The 27,055-nt window shown below is 37.0% G+C and overlaps 1 protein-coding gene across 2 annotated transcripts in view; it reads left to right on the top strand.

The window, feature by feature from the left end:
• The window catches only part of LRRC28 (leucine rich repeat containing 28), a 198,764-nt gene that overhangs the window by 155,663 nt on the left and 16,046 nt on the right, over positions 1-27,055 (top strand). For both annotated transcript variants that reach the window (XM_043489722.1, XM_043489721.1), the window contains one exon: positions 714-873. In XM_043489722.1, the coding sequence (XP_043345657.1) occupies positions 714-873 (160 nt within the window). The remainder of the gene's footprint in view (positions 1-713; positions 874-27,055) is intronic.

Genomic DNA, 27,055 nt, shown 5'->3' with positions numbered 1-27,055 from the left:
GTGTGCTCAGACTAAACTAAGGAAAAAACATCCCATTTTTATTAATGACAGCTCACAGAAAGGAGACAGGGAATCATTATTTTTCATTTTCTTTGATTTCTTTGTTTCCGCTTTTCATTTTTTTCAGTAAATGTAATTTAGCTTGAAACATTCTAAATCCCCAGTAGATTTAGGAGGAACTTAATGAAAGTCTGTTTCAGTCTTCAGTTGCAGTCCGTTTTTGTTCTTGTCTCTTACAGAAGTTTGCAGACCCTCTCTGGGTAAACCCAACAACCTTTTTGGTCTTTGTTCTTTTTTTTTTTTTTTTTCCATTTATTTTTATTAGTTGGAGGCTAATTACTTTACAGTATTGTAGTGGTTTTTGTCATACGTTGACATGAATCAGCCATGGATTTACAATACTTGTAAATCCATGGTCTTTGTTCTTAAAGAATATTTGGCCTTACTCTTTCCTTGCTTCCACCTCAGAACAGCTCAGGTCGCTCTTAAAAGAATAGACTTAGGGTTTCTCTTAGTGTCTAAAGTATAAAAAAAAACCTTTCATTTCCAAATAATGCTATGTTTTCATTCAGTGCCTATCAGATAACAAAACTTTCCACATGGAGTACTTTTCACTAACCGAATTTGCTTGTTAACAGTGAGACGTATTATAAGAAGCCTAGTTCAGGATGTCTCCTTTTTTATTTGTGCATGGTTTTTCTCTTGTGTTCCAGATCTGGACGTCCTGTCTCCAGTCTCGTTGCCCAGAAGCCTCCTGGAGCTGCTGCACTGCCCCCTGGGACACTGTCACCGGTGCAGCGAGCCCATGTTTACGATTGTCTACCCCAAGCTCTTTCCCTTGAGAGAGACGCCAATGGCAGGGCTGCACCAGGGGTAATCATGCCTGTGGGCACCAGGGCGGGAGCGTGGGGAGGGTGGAGGACACACGTGAAAGTGCTGTCGAGTCAGCAGCTTGGAAGGGGCGTAGAGTGCTTCCTGCCATACAGCTAAATGAAACAAGTGCACATTTTCAGTATCATAAGAAAACTGGGTTTCCCTTTATTACATTTTTGGTCTTGTGAAGAATGGTTTTATTGTATATGTTATTTAGAGTAGCTCATTCTTTGGAGAAGTGTTTTCCTGCTGTTCCCCTATTCACAATAGTCTTCAGGCAATAAGGAGCGTAAGAACAAAATATTTGTTATATAATGGGTCCAGCCCAGCCCTTCTATTTAACTCACATTGCTAACTGAAAGTGTGTGGCTGAACATTGTGTGTGTGTTTCTGTTTTGAATTTCTAACACTTCCAAATGGCATTCTCTTGCCACTCTGTTTCTTGGCACAGTGCCTTGAATTTGCAAAGAATGTTAACTAAATAAAAAACTCCATACTGGTAGTTTAAAAAAGAATACCAGACAATTAAAAATAGGACATGAAATGAAAAATCCTCCATTAGCCCTGCCTCAGCTTATAGATTTTCTAAATTTAGAATCTTCTAAATTCGCATTTTTCAAAGTTGAAAAAAAAAGATGCTATAATACCTCACTTATCTTCAAATGAGGTATTTTGGGTTAGTACATTTTTCAGGAAAACTTGTTACCCCTATTCAGCCCCAGAAGCGTTTCCTTTATAATCATTTTTGTAGAATGAGAGCAAGCGTGGGCAGGGTACTGAACCTCTCAGAGCCTCAGAATGGAGTTGGAACAGCCTGCTGGGCAGGGCATCTGAGGATCAGCAGACGATGAAGGCAAACACCTGGCACATAATGGGTGCTCGGCAAATGGTAGTTACCTTTTCCATCTCTACCCACTCCTTTCCAAAACTGCATTTGTCTTTTTCTTACCTGAATAATCCTATGTTGCTATACTTTCAGTTCCCATTTCAACTTTCTGTATCTTTAGTTTCCTGCTTCTTTACCGTGCCTGCCTCCAGGAGCCCTCCTCCAAACCTTGCTAATCTCCTCCTTCTGATCAGAGGTGACCAGATCACCAAAACAGAGCTGAAAGGACAGAGTCAGAATTTGGGTGTTAACTACATGAGTAAAATTAACAAATGAAGTAGGCACATCTGTAAGAAGCAGTAGGGAATATATTGATCATGTCACCGGCCATGATTCTGACTCCTTCCCTGGGAGATCTTGGGCAAATTGACATAATCATTTCTGAGCTTCATCTTTTCATCAGTAAAATGAACTTAGTAATCATATCTATTTAATAAGGTCATTGTGAGGATTAAATGAGATTATTTTATATAAAGAGTGAGCCCAGGATGGTACCTGGCATGTAATACCTATTGAGTAACTGTTAACTATGATATCTTTTTGTAGCTCATAAACTTTCAAAAATTTATTTTGTGTATGTGTCTTTAGCAAATGATCTTTATATTAGTAAGATATCATTATAGGAAAATCTTAAATTCATTAAACTATAGGAAAATCCTCTGCATTGTTGTTGCATAATTTCCTATAGAGGACATTTCCTTATTAAAAATGTGAAAATGAAAACAATACAATATGGTAAGGATGCTCTGTTAGTAGCTGATGAAATTCTAAATACCTATTTAAAAGATAAATTTTCATTTCATCATGATAATTAATTTGTGAAAATAAAGTAGATCCTTCAAATGAAGTCATTTTTGTGTTATCTTTACATGAAATTTGGGAAACTTATTTGATAAGGATTTGCATATTCTATTTACTGCTACTTGTTTCTCTGCTTCAACCAGTATGAATAACTTATATTGCTTTAGAACATAAATATAATATTGTTAGTTTAGTAAAATGAGTGTATCAAATACATAGATCTTAGGCAATGCCCTTTTGTTAATCTGTGCCAGAAGTGCCTATGTTTATAGCAAAAACTGAAATACCAAGATACAAACATGGCTTTCTGTGGTGAGTTAATGCTAAGATTTGAATTTTAGAATTTGTATATTTCATTTGATCCACTGGACTTTGCTCCTTCCCATGTTGCTATGGAGATTGTATTAAAAGCTTCGACTTTAGTTCCTAACATAGTCTTTAAAGTACTTTCTTTTATAACTGAAAACCAAATACTTGAATCTGAATAGCTTATTGCTAAAAATAAATCAATATTTTTAATATCATAAATTCTGAAAGGTCTTGACAATATTATTTTTAATTTTTCTAATATATTCAGTTCAGTTTACATTGCTTGTCATAAAATAATTCAGCGTATCAGCCAATATCTAAATTAATGTGGACATTTGGCATCATTTTAAAGGAACATATTGAATATGCTTCTAAAATACCAAGTCTCATACAAGTATTAGTTCGAACCTAAGTTTAATACAGAGTCAAGTAAAAAGAAATCACAGTATTTTGCATAAACAGTAAATACCAAAATCTTCAAATATCTAGAGAGAGAATAATAGCTGGTATGTTCATAACTTTTGATCACAATAAGCATAGCAAGTTTTCATTCCCCCAAATTACTGTTCATTTATTGAAATGGAGAATGTCAACACAGAGGATTATTTATTACTAAAACATGTCTGGCTTTCCCCACATGTGTATGAACCTTATAAATTTTGTATTTTCCAATAGGAAATCCAGCTACTCAGCAGTTTTTCAAGGGTATTTTATTCATTTCCTACGGATGCCTCAACAGAACTGGCTGACAAGATCTGCTGTAAATGTTGTCTCAGAGATCTGAGGGCTAGAGGTCTGAAAGGATTGGTTCCTTCAGAGGGCTGTGATGGAAGGGTCTAAACCTTGTAGATAGCCATCATCTCCCTTCTATTCACATTGTCTTACTTTTATGTGAGTCTGTCTTGGTGTCCAAATGTCCCTTGTTTATAAGGACACCAGTGACATTGCATTAGGGCCCTCCCTAATGACCTCACCCTAACTTAACTCATTACACCAGCAATGACCCTGTTTCCAAATAAGATTACTGTTTTACTCTGCTAGGGTCACCATAACAAAATACCATAGGCTGACTTAAACAACAGAAATTCAGTCTCACACAGAGGCAGAAGTGTGAAATCAGGGTGTATATGGTTAGGTTGTGCTGAGGGCTCTCTTCCTAGTTTGAATTTAGCCATTTTCCTGCTGCCTCAATTGACAGAGAATATGATCACATACATGTACAAGGTCTCTGGTGTCTCTTCTTATAGGGGCACTAATCCTATCATCAGGACCCCACCATTATGAACTCATCTAAGCCTGATATCTCCAAAAGCCTCATCTCCAAATACCATCACACTGGAGATTAGGCCTTAAACATATAAATCAGTGGCAGGATGGGGGGACACAGTTCAGTCCATAGCAGTCACATTCTGGGGTTTTAGGGATTAAGACTTCAACATATGAATTTAGTGGGATACAATTCAATGCATAACAGTCTGTCCTCCAAAAATTCATGTCCTTCTCACAGGCATAATAAATTCATTCCATCCCAACACCCCCAAAATCCTAACCCATTCCAGCATCAACTCTTGAAATCAAAATCTAATCTTAAGTATCTAAATCAGGTATGAATAAAACTCAGGCATAACTCACCGTGGGACAGAACTCATCTGTGAATCTATAAAACCAGACTGGTTATCTTCTTTCAGTATATGGTGGCTGGAACAGGCATAAGATAGACATTTACATTACAGAAAGGAAAGGAGAAAAAGAGATCATGAGTTTCAGAAAAGTCCAAAACCTAGAAGGACAAATTCCATTAGATTTTAATACTTGAGAATAATGCTCTGGTTAGACGCTCTGTCCTTTAGACCCTCTGGTGTAGTGGCCTCACCTCTTGAGAGCCCTGAGTGAGGGCCCTGCTCTCTAAAACCAAGGAAGCTACCCCACCCTTTGGAATTCCCAGGGTTATTCTTCCCTTTACTTGAAAGCTTGTTTCCTGCCTGTGGAATCCCAGAAGTGTGACAGCATTTCTTTACCCTGTTGCATCTCTGTCCCCTCCAAGCTATCAGTATTTCTGCTGAAATCGTTGACCAGATCCACAAGTCTCATGCCTCATCTTTTCAAGGTTGTCTAGCTAAACCCTTGGTGTGCTGTCCAGAACATGCTTTCTCATTTTTTTGCAGACAGCCTGGGAACTTCCCAAATCTTCAAGTTCTGATTCTTTTTTGCTGAACAGCTCCCTCAATCTATCTTCCTCCTCTTACCTTTTACTGTAAGCAGCAAAGAGAAACCAGGCCATGCCTTCAGGACTTTGCTTAGAAATCTCCTCAGCTAAATATAGGCGTACCTCATCTTTTCGTGTTTCATTTTATTGCACTTCACAGATAGTGCAGTTTTTACAAATTGAAGGTTTGTGTCAACCCTGCATCAAAAAAGCCTGTTGGTTCCATTTCTCTAACAGCATTTGCTCACTTCCTGTCTTTGTGTCACATTTGGTAATTCTCACTTGGAACTTTTTCATTATTTTTATACTTGTGATAGTGGGTCTGTGATCAGTGATCTTTGATGTTACTCCTACTACTCACTGAAGGCTCGGATGATGGTTAGCATTTTTCTGCAATACTTTTAAATTAAGGTATACACATTAGTTTTTAAAAACATAATGGTTTTGCATACTTTTGACTATATTATAGTGTAACTATAACTTTTATATACACTGGTAAACCAAACAGTTTGTGTAACTTGCTTTATGACTCTCTTTGCTTTATTGTGGTGGTTTGGAACTGAACCTGCAATGTATCTGAGGTATGCCTGTATCCAAGCTGATCACTTACAAGTTCTGTTTTCCATCCAGCATAACACAATTCAGTTGAGTCCTCTGTGCTTTCTAATAATGATGATCTTTCTTTCATTTTCAATAGCACATTCCTCATTTTTGTCTAATACCTCGTATTTGCAGCAACATCCTGTTCATGACAATATATGTGTTGTCTAAGACAGTAGAAGCTTTTGCTATAGCCTACATTTCATAGGATTTTTCCAGGCAAGAAGACTGGAGTGGGTTGCCATTTCCTTCTCTAGGGGATCTTCCCAACTCAGGGATTGAACGCATGTCTCCTACATCTCCTGCTTGGCAGGCAGTTTTTTATGACTGAGCCACCTGGGAAGCCCCTTTTCTGTAGTTTTCCTCTTTCATTTGTAAGCCCTCACCTGATATTCTTTAATATCTATATTTCTACCAATAGTCTCCACAAGGCAAAACTCTTCTAGCCTCTACTGCTTAATTTCGAAGTCACATCTAGATTTTTAAATGTTTGTTACAGCCGCTTCCCTTACTGAATTTGTATTCAGTTAGCAGTCTTCAGAGAAACAGAATATGTATCTATATCTGTAAATAATAAATATAGGCAGAGATTGATTGCTTTTAAGGAATTGGCTCACGTGATTTGGGAGCTGGCAAGTCCAAAACCACAGGGCAGGCTGGCAATTCAGGAAAGAGTTGATGCTGCAACCTTGAGTCTGAATGTCACAGGGCAGCAGGCTAGAAACTCAGGTAGGGTTTCTATGTAGCTGTCTTCAGGAAAAGTCCTTGTGCTTCTTTGCTCTCAAACTGATCGGATGAGGCCCACCTACACTATGGAGCATTATCTGCTTTACTTAAAGTCTACTCATTTAAATGTCAAAAAGCACTTCCCTGGTGGCTCAGTAAAGAATCCACCTGCAATGCCTGGGTCAGGAAGATCCCATGGAGGAGGGTAGGGCAACCCACTCCAGTATTCTTGCCTGGAGAATCCCCATGGACAGAGGAACCTGGCAGGCTCCTCATAGGAACCTAGGGCTCCCCCATAGGGCTCCTCCTCTTACGTGTCCATAGGGTCACAAAGAGTCGGACACGACTGAGCAGCTAAGCTGCAGCTGCTGCTACGTCTGAAAAATACCTTCACAGCAACATCTAGACTGGTGTTTGACCAAATAACTGGGTCAAGTCAAGTCAAGTTGACAAAATTCACCACCATACACATTCAAAAGGTCTCAGTTAAATCACCAGAATGCTTTGAGACAGAAACTGCCCAGAATCCCAGTGTTCCTTTCCATATCACTCGATTAAATCTGGTCCATAACAGATACTAACAGTGCATGCTTTGGTGTTGGTGTGGTGACATGTGATATCTCTGCTCTTGTACAGTAAATCCCTGGAGCTGGAATGAAAGAATTCATAAGCATTAGGGGGTCAGGAGACCCAGTTGGAAGTTGAGCTATGTTACTTAGTTCTGTAAGATAGGTACTATTATTAGGAGAATCATGCCTTCTATATGGTTCAACCTAATATAATCCCCATGTTATGGGGGTAGGAGGGTGTGGAACTGGGTCTCAGGAACGTTAGAACCTGGGCCAAACCTGGGCCAAGACCTCACAGCACAGCTGGGATTTGATCCATTTAGCAGTCTGGCTTCAAATCTGTGATTTAGACACTATGCTGTAACTATTAATAGCTACTGGATAAATCACGGCATATGGAGAAATTTTGAAATAGTACTCATAAAATGAAAATAAGCTCTAATATTCTGCACAAGATACTTCTGAAAAATATATGTGTGTATACATACATGTGTGTATGTGTGCACTAAGAAATCCTGCAGGATGTAAGTCTAATTGTAAACTGTGATCACCTTGAAAGGGAAGATTGTAAGGTTATGGAGTAGTCAGGTGGGGACTTTAATTTTCAATTCTGTATACTATAGAAACATTTGAATATTTTCAGTAAGGATATGTTTTTATAAATATACAAAAAATAATAAAAAGTAGTATATAGCTAAAGTGAAAAGAAAGTGAGAGTTGCTCAGTTGTTTCCGACTCTTTGCGGCCCCATGGACAATACAGTCCATGGAATTCTCCAGGACAGAATACTGGAGTGGGTAGCCTTTCCCTTCTCCAGGGGATCTTCCCAGCCCAGGGATTGAACTCAGGTCTCCTGCATTGTAGGTGGATTCTTTACCAGCTGAGCCACAAGAGAAACCCAGAATATAGCTAAAGGGACTTAAAAAAACCTTTTGCTTGAAACTTTATAAGGTTAAGAAAGAAAAAGAAAGATTCTGGTAGCAATTTTTAAGTTTAGTTAAAAATGTTTTTACACAGGTTACATAATGATACCCAATTTTTGTCAGCCATGGATATATATATAAATACATACAAGTGTGTGTGTATATGTATATATATGTGTATGTATATATGTGTATATATACATATATATGTATATGTATATGTAGTTTAAATTGTTTGAATATGTAGGAAAAGTCTTGATGGCTCACCAAAGCAGTGGTTTTCTTTGAGTAGTGTTGAATTTTTGCAACAAATTGGTGTTGCTTTAAAAGTTAAAAATGATGTTTAATTATTAAAACTTTAGCTGACCAATGGTTTCTTTTTTACTTATTTATTTATTTGCAGGGGAAACAAAATAAATTTATTCAAGTCATACATTATCATCAAAACAAAATTAGGAAAAAGAAGTCTGCAAAAGGAAGTGTATCAGATGGAAGTACTGCCACTGGAAATGACAACTCTTAAAATACTATTTTAGGTTAAAGTAGAATATCTCTTAGTTGACTTCTTAACTGAGGATCCAGATTCCTGATGCTTCCTATTCCTTTTTTTTAAATCAGGATAAGGGCATTTAACATGAAATCTACCTTCTTAGCAAATGTTTCAGTGTACTGTACAGTATTAACTGTAGGTACTGTACTATACAGAAGCTCTCTAGAACTTACTCATTCTGCATAACTGAAACTGCACCCATTGAATACAACTCCTGCTTCTCCCTCCCGCAGTCCCTGGGAATTCACCATTCTGCTTCTGAGTTTGACCATTTTAGATGTCTCATGTAAGTGGAATCATGCAGTATTTGTCCTGCAACAGGCTTATTTCCCCTACCATATTATCTTCCAGGTTCATCCATGTTGTTTCAAAGAGCAGGACTTCCTTTTTTAAGGCTAACTAATATGCTAGTGTGTGTGTGTGTGTGTGTATGTCTTAGTTGCTCAGTCATGTCCAACTCTTTGAAACCCCATGGACTGTAGCCAGGCTCCTCTGTCCATGGGGGAATTCTCTAGGCAAGAATACTGGAGTGGATTGCCATGCCCTCCTCCAGGGGATCTTCCCAACCCAGGGATTGAACCCAGGTCTCCTGCATTGCAGGCAGATTCTTTACCATTTGAGCCACTTGGGAAGCACTCTATTGTATGTGCATTCCATATTTTCTTTATCCATTCATCAGTTGATAGACATTTAGGTTGTTTCCATATTTTGGATATTGTGAACATGGGAGTGCAGATATTTCTTTGAGACCCTGATTTTAAATCTTTTGGCTATATACTCAGAGGTGGGGTTGCGGGATCTGGTCATTCTATTTTTAATTTTTTGAGAAACTGTATTCTATAGCGACTGCAGCATTTTACATTCTCCCCAACATGTATAAGGATTCCTCTTTCTCTCCGTCCTTGCCAACACTAATTTTTTGTCTGTTTTGTTTGTTTTTAGAGTGGCCATCCTGACCGGCATGAGGGGATGTCTCTCTGTGGTTTTGATCTGTGTTTCCCTATAATCCGCGATGCTGAGAACCTTCTCATGTACTTGTTGGCCACCTCTGTGTCTTCTTGGGGAAAATGTCTGTTTTTAAATCAGATTGAGTTTTTTTGCTATTGAGTTATAGGAGTTCCTGATATATTTTAGATATCAGTCCATGGTTAAATACAGAGTTTGCAAATATTGTCTCCATTCTGTAGGTTGCATTTTCCTTTTGCTGGTTGTTTACTTTGCTGCTTGGAAGCTTTTTAGTTTGATGTAGTCCCTCTTGCCTATTTCTGTTGCTTGTACTTTTGGTGTCATAGCAAAGACCAATGTCAAGGGGCCTTTCCACTGTTTTCTTCTAGAGGTTTTTCAGTTACAGGCCTTATGCTTAGGTTTTTAATTCATTTTGAATTAATTCATTTTAATTCATTTTGAATTCATTTTGTGTATGCTGTAGGATAAGGGTCCACTTTGATCCTTCTGCATGTAGATATCCAGTTTTCCCATGCTGTTTTTCGAAGAGACTGTCCTTTTCCCATTGTATATTGTCGGCTTCCTTGCGGAAGATCAGTTGACTGCCTATGTGTGGGTTTATTTCCAGGCTCTCTATTCTGTTCCATTGGTCTATACATCTGTCTTTATACCAGTATCATACTATTTTGATTACTGTAGAATATTTTGAAATCAAGAAGTATGATGCCTTCAGTTTTGGTTTTTTTTTCTCAAGATTTGTTTAATATTCAGATCTTTTGTGGGACAATATGAATTTTAGGATTCTTTTTTCTATTTCCACTATTAAAAAGCCATTGGAGTTATTTCCAAATTGCTCAGAATAATGGATCCACTCAGTTATTAATCTGTCCAGTCAGTCAGCAGACATGCTGTGAGCATCTGCTGTGAGCTGGACACTGTGGTGGTGAGGATGCCATGCCTTCAGATGGCTGCTTTCAAGCTCAGATTTACAGAACTTGGTTCTTTTAGGAGTTCTCCCTGGTCTTTTAAGCCCGAGTGATTACATGAGAGAACCATATGTCTGGGTAACTGTTGTTCCTAGGGTAGGGACCCATTTGTTAGAGAGAGTGCAGGACTTTGTCCGTTTGGACAACTTAATACTCCTTTTTCCCACTTATTAGTAGTTTATTTTTAAATAGTATCTTCTATCTAATTCTTATATGATTAAATGACTTGTCACTTATGAAATATTTCATATTGCCTTGCCCTTGCTTTTTGTGGGTATTACTTTACAACAGTAATGCTGACATTATTTTCTTACTTATGTTTGGATTCTTTTTTCCTTTCAGCAAAAGCGTATTTGTTGGCACCCTCTTTTTTTTTTAATTGAAGGATACTTGCTTTACAGAATTTTGCTGTTTTCTGTAAAACCTCAACATGAATCAGCCATAGGTATACATATATCCCCTCCCTTTTGAACCTTCCTCCCTATCCCATCCCTGTAGGTTGATCCAGAGCCCCTGTTTGAGTTTCCTGAGCCATACAGCAAATTCCCCCTGACTATCTATTTTACATATGGTTATTTAAGTTTGCATGTTACTCTTTCCATATATCTCACCCTCTCCTCCCCTCTCCCCATGTCCATAAGTCTGTTCTCTATGTCTGTTTCTCCATTGCTGCCCTGTAAATAAATTCTTCAGTACCATTTTTCTAGATTCCATATATCTGTGTTAGAATACGGTATTTATCTTTCTCTTTCTGACTTACTTCACTCTGTACAATAGGTTCTAGGTTCATCCACCTCATTAGAACTGACTAAAATGTGTTCCTTTTTATGGCTGAGTAATATTCCATTGCGTATATGTACAACAACTTGCTTATCCATTCATCTGTTGATGGATATCTAGGTTGATACAGTCACTATGGAAGACGGTATGGAGATTCCTTTAAAAACTAGGAATAAAACCACCATATGGCCCAGCAATCCCACTCCTAGGCATATACCCTGAGGAAACCAAAACTGAAAAAGACATATGTATCCCATTGTTCACTGCAGAACTATTTACAATAGCTAGAACCTAGATGTTGGCACTGTCTTAAGGTGACTTATGGAATTTTGCATGGGTCAAATATTCTTCAAGAGATTTAAATAAATTGTTCTTAACTGTTTTTTCCTCATTGTGTCACTCAGCACTTCCATACTGACCATCTGCTATGTGCAAAACTCTGTGCTAAGTACTAGGGGTTCAGCTGTGATTAAGCCACCTGGTACTTGTTTTCCAACACATATCTCACTCCTAAAGGTCTAAAGCATGACAGATCTAGTAGAGAAACTATATATTTAAGTCTTAGGTTCTGCACACAGAATCTTCTCATGTCATTTTTAACATAAATGTAACAAGAAATAGAATATGTTATTAGATGATTCTCCTATAATCCTCTTATATGTTAATATGTTCACAGGCTTGGGATTTCATCTGATCAGTTCTGTCTAATATTTTTCTTCTGGCTTGAATTTCTGTATGAGTCAAGGATATGTTTTTTGTTTCTAATCAGAAAGAGATTTATAAAGGAAACACCACATTTCTTATGATTTTGTTGGGCTCCAATATGTGCAACAACATTGTAATTTTTTTCCCTTAAGAATAGTGGTAGTTCTGTATTTTAAAACTGAGCTGAAATGCTCTTCCTTCTGCCTTGCCTATAAATATGCTCAGAGACACTAAAGCAGCAAATGTCATGTCTGATGTTCTTTGTAGAATTTATCAGCATCTTTCTCCTAATTGTAGAGTTTACTGCATAGCTAAAAGTTTTTTCCCTGAAACTGTCATGTCCCTGGTGCCACAGTTCAGTAATTTTTTAAAGGACCTAACCAACACAAATGCATTATTAGGCAGTAGACCTATTGATGTACTTGTAACAACACATCGTTAATGAAACAAGCAGTTAAAATACACTCTAAGATGAGTCTCCCAAAAGTAAATAAGTATACCTATTATTCAGCCATTAAAAAGAATTAAGTAATGCCATTTTCAGCAACATGGATGGACCTAGAGATTGTCATACTGAGAGAAGTAAATCAGAGAAAGAGAAATACCATACACTATCCCTTACATATGAAATATCTAAAATGAAATAATACAAATGAACTTATTTACAAAGCAGAAACAAACTCACAGACCTGGAGATGAATTTCTGATTCGTTCTAAGGGAAGGAATAGTTAGGAAGTTTGGGGGTGATATTTACACACTGCTAGAGGACGGGGGAGCCTGGTGGGCTGACGTCTGTGGGGTCGCACAGAGTCGGACACGACTGAAGTGACTTAGCAGCAGCAGTCGCAGAGTTAAAATGGATAATCAAAACGACCTTACTGTATAGCACAGGGAACTCTGCTCAGTATTGTATGGCACCCTAAATGAGAAAAGAATCTGAAAAAGAATAGATTACACACACATGTATAACTTTGCTGTATCCCTGAAACTGGCACAGCGATGTTAATCAACTATACTCTGATGTAAAATAAAACGCTTTTTTAAAAGTAAATAACTGCACAGTCTTAGAATTTCTGTAAAGCACAAAAATAACACCTCCAGATTGCCCGCCATACCCTGTTGAGCATCATAAGGAATTAATAATAATCCAGTGGGCATTATGCTTCGGTGAATTGCAATCTCACATATATTTATGAAATTGGATTCTTTTGCTTAGAAACTTTATTTGTAATTGTGGTGTGAAGTATATCACTTCTATGAATGATTTTTCACTTAATATAATTATCTTTTTCAAAAGCAGGAAGAAATAGCTGATCCTCAAAAATGAACTTGCCTTTTAAGATCATTTTGTGCCAAAGTTCCTTATTTATGCAGCTATCCACATTCTGATGTAGCAAATTATCTGAATTAGGGTTCTAACCAACTTTACTTTTTTTAAAATTAAGGTAATACAAAGTATATAATAACTTAAAATTCACATAGCATACAGAATTGTATTTATAAATCAGTTTGTAGAGAATTGACATCTTCATTATTTCTGAATCTTTCAGTGAATGAACATAGTATGTCTTTCCATTTATTTAGATATTCTCTTATTTCTTTCATCAGCATTTAATAATTTTAGGCACCTTTAAATGTTTTAAGATTATACCCAAGTATTTCACTTTCTTCATGTGGTTATAAATGATATTATATTTTAAATTTTTAATTTCCATTATTCATTGTTAGTATATGGAAAGGTGATTGATTTTTATATTTTGATCTTACGTACTTAAAACCTTGTTGACCTTGCTTAAGAGTCAAGCAGTATTTTTGATAGATTCTTGGCATTTTCTGTGTAGACATGTCATTTGAAAGTAGAAATAGTTTTTATTTCTTCCCTTTCAATCTGTATGCCTTTTAAAAATTTTTCTTGCTTTATTGCAGTGACTGAAACTTCCCATATGTACTGTATTGACTAAGGTGGTGAAAATGGACAGCACTGTAAAGTATGATATAAGCAGTGTTGTTCAGTCATTAAGTGGTATCTGACTCTTGGCAACTGCGTGGACTGTAGCAACCAAAGTGACAATATACAGCTTTGACATACTCCTCCAATTTGGAACCATCTGTTGTTGCATGTCCAGTTCTGTTACTTCTTGACCTGCATACAGATTTCTCAGGAGGCAGGTAAGGTGGACTGGTATTCCCATCTCTTGAAGAATTTACACAGTTGGTTGTGATCTATATAGCCAAAAGCTTTAGCATAATCAATGAAGCAGAAGTAGATTTTTTCTGGAATTCTCTTGCTTTTTCTATGATCCAGTAGATGTTGACAATTTGTTCTCTGCTTCCTCTGCCTTTTCTAAATCCAGCTTGAACATCTGGGAGTTCTCAGTTCACGTACTTTTGAAGCATGGCTTGGGAGAATTTTGAGCATTGCTTTGCTAGCGTGTGAGATGAATGCAATTGTGTGGTAGTTTGAGCATTCTTTGGCATTGCCTTTCTTTGGGATTGGAATGAAAACTGACCTTTTCCAGTTCTGTGGCCACTGCCGAGTTTTCCAAATTTGCTGGCATATTGAGTGTAGCACTTTCACAGCATCATCTTTTAGGACGTGAAATAGCTCAGCTGGAATTCCATCAACTCCACTAGCTTTGTTCATAGTGATGCTTTCTAAGGCCCACTTGATCTCACATTCCAGGATTTCTGGTTCTAGGTGAGTGAAAACACCATCGCGATTATCTGGGTCATGATATAGTTTTTCTGTGTGTTCTTGCCACTTCTTTTTAATATCTTCTGCTTCTGTTAGGTCGCTACCATTTCTGTCCTTTACCTGAGCCCATCTTTGCATGAAATGTTCCCTTAGTATCTCTAATTTTCTTGAAGAGATATCTGTCTTTCCCATTCTGTTGTTTTCCTCTATTTCTTTGCTTGATCACTTAGAAAGGCATTTTTATCCCTCCTTGCTCTTCTTTGGAACTATGCATTCAGATGGATATATCTTTCCTCTTCTCCTTTGCCTTTTGCTCCTCTTTTCTCAGCTATTCGTAAGGCCTCCTCAGACAGTCATTTTGCCTGTTTGCGTTTCTTTTCCTGGGGATGGTGTTGATCACCACCTCCTGTATAATGTTATGAACTTCCATCCACAGTTCTTCAGGCACTCAGTCTATCAGATCTAATCCCTAGAATCTATTTGTCACTTCTACTGTATAATTATAAAGGATTTGATTTAGGTCATACCTGAATGGTCTAGTGGTTTTCCCTTCTTTCTTCAATTTAAATCTGAATTTTGCAATAAAGAGTTCATGATCTGAGGCATGGTCAGCCTCTGGTCTTCTTTTTGCTGACTGTATAGAGCTTCTCCATCTTCAAATGCAAAGAATATAATCAGTCTGATTTCAGTATTAACCATCTGCTGATATCCATGTGTAGAGTTGTCTCTTGTGTTGTTGGAAGAGGGTGTTTCCTATGACCAGTGCGTTCTCTTGGCAAAACTGGTAGCCTTTGCCCTGCTTCATTTTGTACTTCAAGGCCAAACTTGCCTGTTACTCCAGGTATCTCTTGACTTCTGCTTTTGCGTTCCAGTCCCCTGTGATGAAAAGGATATCTTTTTTTGGTGTTAGTTTATTAAAATGGCATCATCTGCATAGCTGAAGTTGTTGATATTTCTCCTGGCAATCTTAAACAAACAGCTTGTGAGTCATCTAGGCCCTCATTTTGCATGATTTACTCTGCATAGCAGTTAAATAAGCAGGGTGACAATATACAGCCTTGTCATATTCTTTTCCCAACTTTGAACCATTCCATTGTTCCATGTCCAGGTCTAACTGTTGCTGCTTGACATGCATACAGGTTTATCAGGAGATAGGTAAGGTGATCTGATATTCCCATATCCTTGAGAATTTTCCGTAGTTCGTTGTGGTCCACACAGTCCAAAGGCTTTCACATAGTCAGTGAAGCAGAAGTAGATGTTTTCCTGGAATTCCCTTGCTTTTTCTATGATCCAGCAGATGTTGGCAATTTGATCTCTTTGGTTCCTCTGTCTTTTCTAAATCCAGCTTGTACATCTGATGTAAGCAGTAGGTTTTATCAAATATGTATCAAAATGAGATGGATTACCTCTCTTCCTGGTTTGCTGAGTTTTTATCATGAATGGATGTTGTGTTTGGTCAAATACTTTTTGCGTCTATTGATATTATACTGATTTTTCTTTGTTAACCAGTTGGTGAATTATTGGATGACACTGATTTTCAAGTATTGAACCAGCTTTACATACCCAGAATACCTCCCACTTAATTATGGTGTGTAGTTTTTTCTGTGCATTTCTGTATTTAATTTGTTAATGCTTTCTTGAGAATTTTTTTTATCTCTGTTTATGAGAGCTATTGGTCTCTAGTTTTCTGGTTTTGTACTTTGTCTGGTTTTAGAGTCTGAATAATGCTGGCCACATAAAATGAGCTGGAAAGTGTTCCTCCTCTCTTATTTTTCTGAAAGAGATAGTATGAAAATTCCTCTCAGTTCTTTAAGTGATTGATAGACTTCTCCAATGAAACCATTTGGGCCTGGAAATTTCTCCTAAATTACAGATTCAGTTTATTTAATAGTCACACAGTTACTCGCATTGGCTATTTTTTTTTTTTTCCCACATTGGCTATTTTATCTTGGTTGCGTTTTGATAGTTCGTAGTTTTCAAGGGGCTCATCTGTTCTCAGTTTGTGAATTTGTGTGTGAAGTTGTTCACTTGTATCTTTTTAATGGCTGCAGGATATGTGCTAATACGCCTGTTTCATTTCTTACCGTAATTTGTGTCTTTAAAAATCTCTGCCAGTCTTACTAGAGAGGTATTAACTCTATTGACTTTCTTAATCCCAGTAAAGGTTTAATTTAACTGGTTTCTTCTCTTTACTTCCTCCTACTAGATTTGGATTTATTTTGCTCTTTTTTGGGGGGATGGTGGTGTTTAGGGTAAAAACTTAAATTATTGACTTGATATGTTTCCTGTTTTCTAACATAAGCATTTAAAGCTGTTAATTTCTCTCTCAGCACGGCTGTACAGTATCTCAAAATTTTTAGAATGTTTTATTTTAATTGTTGTGTAAATTTTTATATCCTTTGGGACTGCCTATTTAAGCAATGGAAAAGACTCACACATCTGGAGATTTTCCTGTTCTGTTATTGATATCTAGTTTGATTCCATAGTGGACACAGAACATGCTCTGTGATTTTTACTTGCTCTAGACAAATTGTTCTTCATTCTCTAACTTCCTGGGGGAAGCTAATATAATTGCTATTAGAGCTATCTTCTTTTCTAATATTTGTATTTGTGCTATAAATTTCCCTTTTGTACTTCTTTTGCCTCGTAGCAAAATTTTTTCATCAGTTATATTTCATTTTCATCTGTTCAAAATATTTTAATTTCTGTGGAGCTTGAGAAGAATATGTGTTTTTCTGTTGTTGGGTAGAGTATCTATAAATGTCAATTAAGTCAAGTTGATTAATGATATTGAGTTCAACTATATCCTTTCTGACTTCCTGCTTTCTCGATCTTTCAGTTACTTAAAGAGGGATGCCAAAGTCTCCAGCTCTATTAGTGGGTTTGTCTGTTTCCTCTTAAAGCTCTGTCAGTTTGCCTTGTGTGCTTTGGTGCTGTGTTTTCAACTTCATGCACCTTACACATTGTTATCTCTTCTTAGAGAATTGACCCCTTTATTATTATGTAATGTTCCTCTTTATTTCTGATAGTCTTCCCTGTCCTGAAGTCTTCTTTATCTGTAACAAAATAGCTGTTACATCTATCTTTTGGTTAGTGTTAACACTGACTACCTTTACTGTCCCCTTACTGTTAAGCAATCTATATATTTATGTTTAAAGTGAGTTTCTGGTACACAGCATAGTTGGGTCTTGTATTTCCATCCACTCAAACAGTTTGTCTTTTCAGTGGTATGTTTAGATCATTCATGTATAAAATGGTTATTGATTTAGTTGGATTAATTGTTATTGTGTTTATAACTGTTTTCTGTTGTCTATATTTGTTCTTTCTTTTCCCCATTCTTTTTGCCTTTTCTGTTTTTAATTGACCTTTTTATGTGGTTCTATTTTATCTCCTCTCATAGCTTGTCAATTATACTTTTCTAAAAATTTGTAATAGTCTCCTTATCGTTTTCAATAAACATTTTAAACTAATCAAACTCCACCTTCAAATGATACACTGTACTGCTCCACTTGTAGTGCAAGTACTTTTTAACAGAATATTCCTAATTCCTCCCTTGTAAACCTCATGACATTGCTCTCATTCATTTCACTATTCATCTGTTGTAATATACAGTACATTGTAACCCTTATTACTTGAAACAAATTAATTTTTAGGTTAATTGAAAATTACAAACACATAAAAGATTTTATTTACCTTTATTCCTTCTCTAGCAACCTTCCTATTTATTTATTCTGAAGTAAGTTATTTTATTCTTTTATATACATTTATATATATATACATATATGCACATACATATATTTATTTATTTGGCTGCTCCAGGACTTGGTTTCAGCATGCAGGATCTTTAGCTGTACCGTGTGGGATCTAGTTCCCTAACTAGTAATCCAACCCTGGCCCCCTGCATTGGGAGTGTGGAGACTTAGCCACTGGACTACCAGGGAAGTCTATTTTTATTTTTAAAAATTTTATTGACATGTAGTTGATTTATAATATTACATTAATTTGAGATGCACAACACAGTGATTCAATATTTTTATAGATTATACTCCATTTAAAGTTATTACAAATATTGACTGTATTCCCTATGCTATATAATATGTTCTTGTAGTTTATTTACTTTATACATAATAGTTTATGCCTCTTAATCCACTATTTTACCCTTCCCTCCTTCCCTCTCACTGGTAACCACTAGTTTGATCAGTTTTATCTCTATATTTATGAATCTGTTTCTGTTTTGTTATATATATTCTTTGTTTTATTCTTTAGATTCCACATAAGTGATAACACAGTATTTTTCTTACTCTGGGTGGCTTATTTCACTTACCATGAGACTCTCCAGGTCCATCCGTGTTGCTGCAAGTGTCAGGATTTCATTATTTTTTTTATGGCTGATTTATATTTCATTGTGTTTGTGTCTATATATACAGATATGTATATGTATATATATCCATTCAACTGTTGATAGACACTTAGCTTCCATAGCTTCACTATTATAAATAATTCTGTTATGAACATTGGGGGGTGTGTATCTTCTTGAGTTATTTTCTTCAGTTGTATACACAGGAGTGGAATTGCTGAATCTTATGGTAGTTCAGTTTTAGTTTTTTGAGGACCCTCCATGCTGTTTTCCATAGTAGCTCTACCAATTTACATTCCAACTGGAAGTGTGCTGTGCTCCCTTTACTCCACATCCTTGCCAAAATTTGTTATTTGTAAATGTTTTGATAATAGCCATTCTGAAAACTGTGAAGTGATAGCTCATTGTGGCTTTGATTTGTAGTTCTCTGATGATTAGCAATGTTGAATATCTTTTCATATGCCCATTAACCACCTGTATGTTTTCTTTGGAAAACTGCCTATTCATGTTTTCTGCCCATTTTTAAATCAGGTTGCTTGGTTTTGGTTTTGGTTTTTTGATATTGAATTGTATGAGCTGTTTATATATTGGGGGTTATTGTTGTTTAGTCCCTAAGTTGTGTCTGACTCTTTTGCAACTCCATGGACTATATAGCCCTGCAGTCTCCTCTGTCCAGGGAACTTCCCAGGCAAGAATATTGCAGTGGCCAGGGGATCTTCCAGATCCAGGAATTGAACGTGTGTCTCGTGCATTGACAGGTGGGTTCTTTACCACTGAGCCACCAGGGAAGCCCATATTTAGGGTGTTAACCCCTATTGATAATACCATTTGTGAATATTTTCTGTCGTTCAGTGGACTGTCTTTTCATTATGTTGATAGTTTCATTTGCTATACAAAAACTTTTAAGGTTAAGTAGGTCCCATTTGTTTGTTTTTGCTTTTGGTTCCTTTACCACCAGACCTGCCTCCTGAGAAATCTGTAGGCAGGTCAAGAAGCAACAGTTAGAACTGGAAATGGGACAACAGACTGGTTCCAAATCAGGAAAGGAGTACATCAAGGATGTATATTGTCATCCTGCTTATTTAACTAATATGCAAAGTACATCATGAGAAATGTTGGACTGGATGAAGCATGAGCTGGAATCAAGATTGCCAAGAGAAATATCAATAACCTCAGATATGCAGATGACACAGTCCTTACAGCAGAAAGCGAGGAAGAACTAAAGAGCCTCTTGATGAACTTGAAAGAGGAGAGTGAAAAAGTTGGCTTAAAACTCAACATTCAGAAAACTAAGATCATGGCATCTGGTCCCATCACTTCATGGCAAATAGATAGGAAACAGTGGAAACAGTGACAGGCTTTATTTTTTTGGGCTCCAAAATCACTGCAGAAGGTGATTGCAGCCATGAAGTTAAAAGACACTTGCTCCTTGGAAGAAAAGCTATGACCAACCTAGACAGCAAATTAAAAAGCTGAGACATTACTTTACCAACAGAGGTTCATGTGGTTTTCTAGTAGTCATGTATGGCTGTGAGAATTGGACTATAAAGAAAGCTGAGTGCCGAAGAATTGATGCTTTTGAACTATGATGTTTGAGAAGACTCTTGAGAGTCCCTTGGACTGCAAGGAGGTCCAATCAGTCCATCCTAAAGGAAATCAGTCCTGAATATTCATTGAAAGGACTGATGCTGAAGCTGAAACTCCAGTATGTTGCCCACCTGATATGAAGAACTGACTCATTGGAAACGACCCTGATGCTGGGAAAATTAAAGGCAGGAGGAGAAGGGGATGACAGAGGATGAGATGGTTGGATGGCATCACCGACTCAATGGACATGAGTTTGAGTAAGCTCCAGGAGTTGGTGATGAACAGGGAAACCTGGTGTGCTGCAGTCCATGAGGTCGCAAAGAGTCAGACCTGACTGAGCGACTGAACTGAACTTGAAGATATAAAGGTAGGGAAATTATAGCAAAACAAGACAAACAAAGTGGGAATGGCAATATTGCTGTTGAACAAACTAAGATTCAAGTCAGAAAGTATTAAATGAAAGAAAAAGAATATAAACTCAAAAGCTTTTGCATGGCAAAGTAAACAATAAACAAAATGAAAGACAACCCACAGATTGGGAAAAAATATTTGCAAATGATGTAACCGACAAGGGATTAGTCTTCAAAATTTACAAATAACTCATGATGCTTAACAGCATTCAAGCAAACAATCCGATCAAGAAATGGGCAGAAGACCTAAATAGACCTTTCTCCAAGGAATACATACAGATGGCAAAGAGGCACATGAGAAGATACGCAACATCACTAATTATTAGAGGAATGCAAATAAAAACTTCAGTGACTTATCTCCTCACACCAGTCAGAAAGACTGTCATTGAAAATCCACAAACAATAAATGCTGAAGACGGTGTGGAGAGAAGGGAACTCTCCTACACTGTTGGTGGGAGTGTAAATTGTTACAGCCACTATGGAGAACAGTATGGAGGTTGCTTAAAAAACTAAGAATAGAGCTACATATGACTGTGCAATCCCACTCCTGAGCATATATCTGGACAAAAACATGATCCAAAAGGATACATGCACCCCAATGTTCATTGCAGCACTGTTTACAACAGCCAGGACATGGAAGGAAGCTAAATGTCCATTGACAGAGGAATGAATAAAGAAGATGTGCTATATGTATATATACAGTGGAATATCACTCAGCCATTAAAATGAATAAAATAATGCCATTTGTAGCAATATGGATGGACCTAGAGATTGTCATACTGAGTGAAGTAAGTCAGACAGAGAAGGAGAAACATCATATGGCATCCTTGATGTGTGACATCTCAAAAGAAATGAATAAGTGGACTTACAAAAAAATTTTAAAAGAAGTTTTAGATTATTCTAGTTTTGAGAAAAATGTTCTGGGCATTTTGATAAGGATTGCATTAAATTTATAGATTGCTTTGGGTGGTATGGCTATTTTAACAATATTCTTCCAACCCATGAAAAGAGAATATATTTCCATTTATTTGTATTGTCCTCAGTTTCCTTTGTCAGTGTCTTATTGTTTTCAGGGCATACGTCTTTCACCTCCTTGGTTAAACTTATTTATAGGTATTTTATTCTTTTTGCTGCAGTTGTAGAAGAGATTGTTTTCTTGAATTCTCTTTCTGATGGTTTATTATTAGTATCAAAACTAATATATTTCTGTGTATTAATTGTGTATCCTGCAACTTTACTGAATTCATTTATTAGTTCTAACAGCTTTTTTGTGTGTCTGTTTATATAGATTTGAGTGGAAACTTTATATATATAATACCATGTCATCTCTAGTTTTATTTTGATCTGAATCTTTTACCTATATCCTTTTCCTCTCACTGAAAAACTCCTTTCAGCCTTTCTTGCAGTACAAGCTTGCTGGCAATGAATTCCCTCAGCTCTCAGTTTGTCTGAAAAAGTCTTTATGTTCCTTCACTTTTGCAGGATAATATCACTGGATATAAAATTTTCAGTCTGTGATTTTTTCCTTTGAGCACACAAACACTTCTCTCCAGTCTTACTGGCATGCTTCTAATAAGGTGTCTACAGTAATCTTATGCTTCTTCCTCTATAGGTAACATTTTTTCCAAGATTTTCTTTTTCTTTGGTTTTCTGCAGGTTGAATATGATATTTCTTTTCTTTCTTTTTTTTAGTTAAGTACAGTTGATTTATAACATTGCTCTACAGAAAGTGATTTTCAGTTTTATATATATATATTCTTTTACATATTCATTTTCATTATGGTTTTCACAGGGTTATGCATATAGTTCCCAGTGCTGTACAGTAGGGAGCCTGATTATCCACTCCATATATACTAGTTTGCATCTGCTGATCCCAAACTCCTAATGATCCCTCCCCCAGTCTCCTCCCCGTTGGCAAGGACATGTCTGTTCTCTGTGTCTGTGAGCCTGTTCTGTTTTGTAGGCAAGTTCATTTGTGTCATGTTTTAGATTCCATATGTAAGTGATAGGATATAGTTCTTATTTGTAGTGTTTTTGTTTTATCCTGCTTGGTGTTGTTAAGTTTCTGGATCTGTGATTAATTTTGTAAAGTCCTTAACATTATTACTTCAAATAATTCTTCTGCTTTTTTCTCTCCTTTTCCATCTAGTATTCTAATTGTGCATACGTTGCACCTTTAGAAATTGTTCCACAGATTTTGGATTTTCTGTTCTATTTTTTTCAATTCCCCATGAGAATTCTAACATATCTGTTGTATCTGAGTCTAGTTCTAGGATTTCCTTTGTCTCTTCAGCATGAACTTTTTCTTGCCTTTTGGCATCTCTTAAAACTTTTTGTTGAAACACAAACATATTGTACTGAGTAATAAGAACTGAGATAAACGGGCATTTAGTGTGAGATTTTATTTTAGTTTGGCTAGGAGCTGAGCTGTTTTATGTTGGCTATAGTAGGTACTAGAGGCTTCAGATTCCTATTCAGATTTCTTTAGTGTCCTTTTTTATTTTTTTTTTTACTTTACAATATTGTATTGGTTTTGCCATACATTGACATGAATCTGCCATGGGTGTTCATGTGTTCCCCATCCTGAACCCTCCTCCCACCTCCCTCCCCATCCCATCCCTCTGGGTCATCCCAGTGCACCAGCCCCGACCACCCTGTACCATGCATCGAACCTAGACTGGTGATTTGTTTCACATATGATAATATACATGTTTCAATGCCATTCTCCCATATCATCCCGTGCTCTCCCTCTCCCATAGAATCTAAAAGGCTGTTCTATACATCTGTGTCTCCTTTGCTGTCTCACATACAGGGTTATCATTACCATCTTTCTAAATTTCCGTATATATGTGTTAGTACACTGTATTGGTGTTTTTCTTTCTGGCTTACTTCACTCTGTATAATAGGCTCCAGTCTCACCCACCTCATTAGAACTGATTCAAATGTATTGTTTTTAATGGCTGAGTAATATTCCATTGTGTATATGTACCACAGCTTTCTTATCCATTCATCTGCTGATGGACATCTAGGTTGCTTCCATGTCCTGGCTATTATAAACAGTGCTACGAGGAACATTGGGGTACACATGTCTCTTTCAGTTCTGGTTTCCTTGGTGTGTATGCCCAGCAGTGGGATTGCTAGGTCATGTGGCAGTTCTATTTCCAGTTTTTTAAGGAATCTCCACACTGTTCTCCATAGTGGCTGTACTAGTTTGCATTCCCACCACCAGTGTGAGAGGATTCCCTTTTCTCCACACCCTCTCCAGCATTTATTGCTTGTAGACTTTTGGATAGCAGCCATTCTGACTGGCATGAAATGGTACCTCATTGTGGTTTTGATTTGCATTTCTCTGATAATGAGTGATGTTGAGCATCTTTTCATGTGTTTGTTAGCCATCTGTATGTCTTCTTTGGAGAAATGTCTGTTTAGTTCTCTGGCCCACTTTTTGATTGGGTCATTTATTTTTCTGGAATTGAGCTTCAGGAGTTGCTTGTATATTTTTGAGATTAATCCTTTGTCTGTTGCTTCATTTGCTATTATTTTCTCCCATTCCGAAGGCTGTCTTTTCACCTTGCTTATAGTTTCCTTTGTTGTGCAGAAGATTTTAATTTTAATTGGTTCCCATTTGTTTATTTTTGTTTTTATTTCCAATATTCTGGGAGGTGAGTCATAGAGGATCCTGCTTTGATTTATGTCGGAGAGTGTTTTGCCTATGTTTTCCTCTAGGAGTTTTATAGTTTCTGGTCTTACATTTAGATCTTTAATCCATTTTGAGTTTATTTTTGTGTATGGTGTTAGAAAGCGTTCTAGTTTCATTCTTTTACAAGTGGTTGACCAGTTTTCCCAGCACCACTTGTTAAAGGGATTGTCTTTACTTCATTGTATATTCTTGCCTTCTTTGTTAAAGATAAGGTGTCCATAGGTACGTGGATTTATCTCTGGGCTTTCTATTTTGTTCCATTGATCTATATTTCTGTCTTTGTGCCAGTACCACACTGTCTTGATGACTGTGGCTTTGTAGTAGAGACTGAAGTCAGGCAGGTTGATTCCTCCAGTTCCATTCTTCTTTCTCAAGATTGCTTTGGCTATTTGAGGTTTTTTTGTATTTCCATACAAATTGTGAAATTATTTGTTCTAGTTCTGTTAAGAATACCATTGGTAGCTTGATAGGGATTACATTGAATCTATAGATTGCTTTGGGTAGTATACTCATTTTCACTGTATTGATTCTTCCAATCCATGAACATGGTATATTTCTCCATCTATTTGTGTCCTCTTTGATTTCTTTCACCAGTGTTTGATAGTTTTCTATATATAGGTCTTTTGTTTCTTTAGGTAGATATATTCCTAAGTATTTTATTCTTTTTGTTGCAATGGTGAATGGTATTATTTCCTTAATTTCTCTTTCTGTTTTCTCATTGTTAGTGTATAGGAATGCAAGGGATTTCTGTGTGTTAATTTTATATCCTGCAACTTTTCTATATTCATTGATTAGCTCTAGTAATTTTCTGGTGGAGTCTTTAGGGTTTTCTATGTAGAGGATCATGTCATCTGCAAACAGTGAGAGTTTTACTTCTTCTTTTCCAATCTGGATTCCTTTTCTTTCTTTTTCTGCTCTGATTGCTGTGGCCAAAACTTCCAAAACTATGTTGAATAGTAGTAGTGAGAGTGGGCACCCTTGTCTTGTTACTGACTTTAGGGGAAATGCTTTCAATTTTTCACCATTAATGATAATGTTTGCTGTGGGTTTGTCATATGTAGCTTTTATTATGTTGAGGTATGTTCCTTCTATTCCTGCTTCCCTGGTGGCTCAGAGGTTAAAGCATCTGCCTCCAATGCGGGAGACACAGGTTCGATCCCTGGGTTGGGAAGATCCCCTGGAGAAGGAAATGGTAACCCACTCCAGTATTCTTGCCTGGAGAATCCCTTGGTCAGAGGAGCCTGGTAGGCTACAGTCCATGGGGTCGCAAAGAGTCAGACATGACTGAGCGACTTCACTTTCACTTTCACTTTATCATAAATGGATGTTGAATTTTGTCAAAGGCTTTCTCTGCATCTATTGAGGTAATCATATGGTTTTTATTTTTCAATTTGTTAATTTGGTGTATTACATTGATTGATTTGTGGATATTGAAGAATTCTTGCATCCCTGGGATAAAGCCCACTTGGTCATGATGTATGATCTTTTTAATATGTTGTTGGATTCTGTTCGCTAGAATTTTCTTAAGGATTTTTGCATCTGTGTTAATCAGTGATATTGGCCTGTAGTTTTCTTTTTTTGTGGCATCTTTATCAGGTTTTAGTACTAGGGTGATGGTGGCCTCATAGAATGAGTTTGGAAGTTTACCTTCATCTGCAATTTTCTGTAAGAGTTTGAGTAGGATAGGTGTTAGCTCTTCTCTAAGTTTTTGGTAGAATTCAGCTGTGAAGCCGTCTGGTCTTGGGCTTTTGTTTGCTGGAAGATTTCTGATTACAGTTTCAATTTCCGTGCTTGTGATGGGTCTATTAAGATTTTCTATTTCTTCCTGGTTCAGTTTTGGAAAGTTGTACTTCTCTAAGAATTTGTCCATTTCTTCCAAGTTGTCCGTTTTATTTGCATATAGTTGCTGATAATAGCGGAGAAGGCAATGGCACCCCACTCCAGTACTCTTGCCTGGAAAATCCCTGGATGGAGGAGCCTGGTAGGCTGTAGTCCATGGGGTCTCTAAGTGTCAGACACGACTGAGCGGCTTCCCTTTCGCTTTTCACTTTCATGCACTGGAGAAGGAAATAGCAACCCACTCCAGTGTTACTGCCTGGAGAATCCCAGGAACAGGGGAGCTTGGTGGGCTTCTGTCTATGGGGTCACACAGAGTCGGACACGACTGAAGCGACTTAGCAGCAGCAGCAGCAGCTGATAATAGTCTCTTATGATCTTTTGTATTTCTGTGTTGTATATTGTGATCTCTCCATTTTCATTCCCAATTTTGTTGATTTGATTTTTCTCCCTTTGTTTTTTGATGAGTCTGGCTAATGGTTTGTCAATTTTATTTATCTTCTCAAAGAACCACCTTTTGGCTTTGTTGATTTCTGCTATGGTCTCTTTTGTTTCTTTCACATTTATTTCTGCCCTAATTTTTAAGATTTCTTTCCTTCTACTAACCCTG

The sequence above is a fragment of the Cervus canadensis genome, chromosome 17 (genome assembly GCF_019320065.1).
Source record: "Cervus canadensis isolate Bull #8, Minnesota chromosome 17, ASM1932006v1, whole genome shotgun sequence".
Taxonomy (NCBI): domain Eukaryota; kingdom Metazoa; phylum Chordata; class Mammalia; order Artiodactyla; family Cervidae; genus Cervus; species Cervus canadensis.
This window is presented reverse-complemented; position numbering and strand designations above follow the sequence as displayed.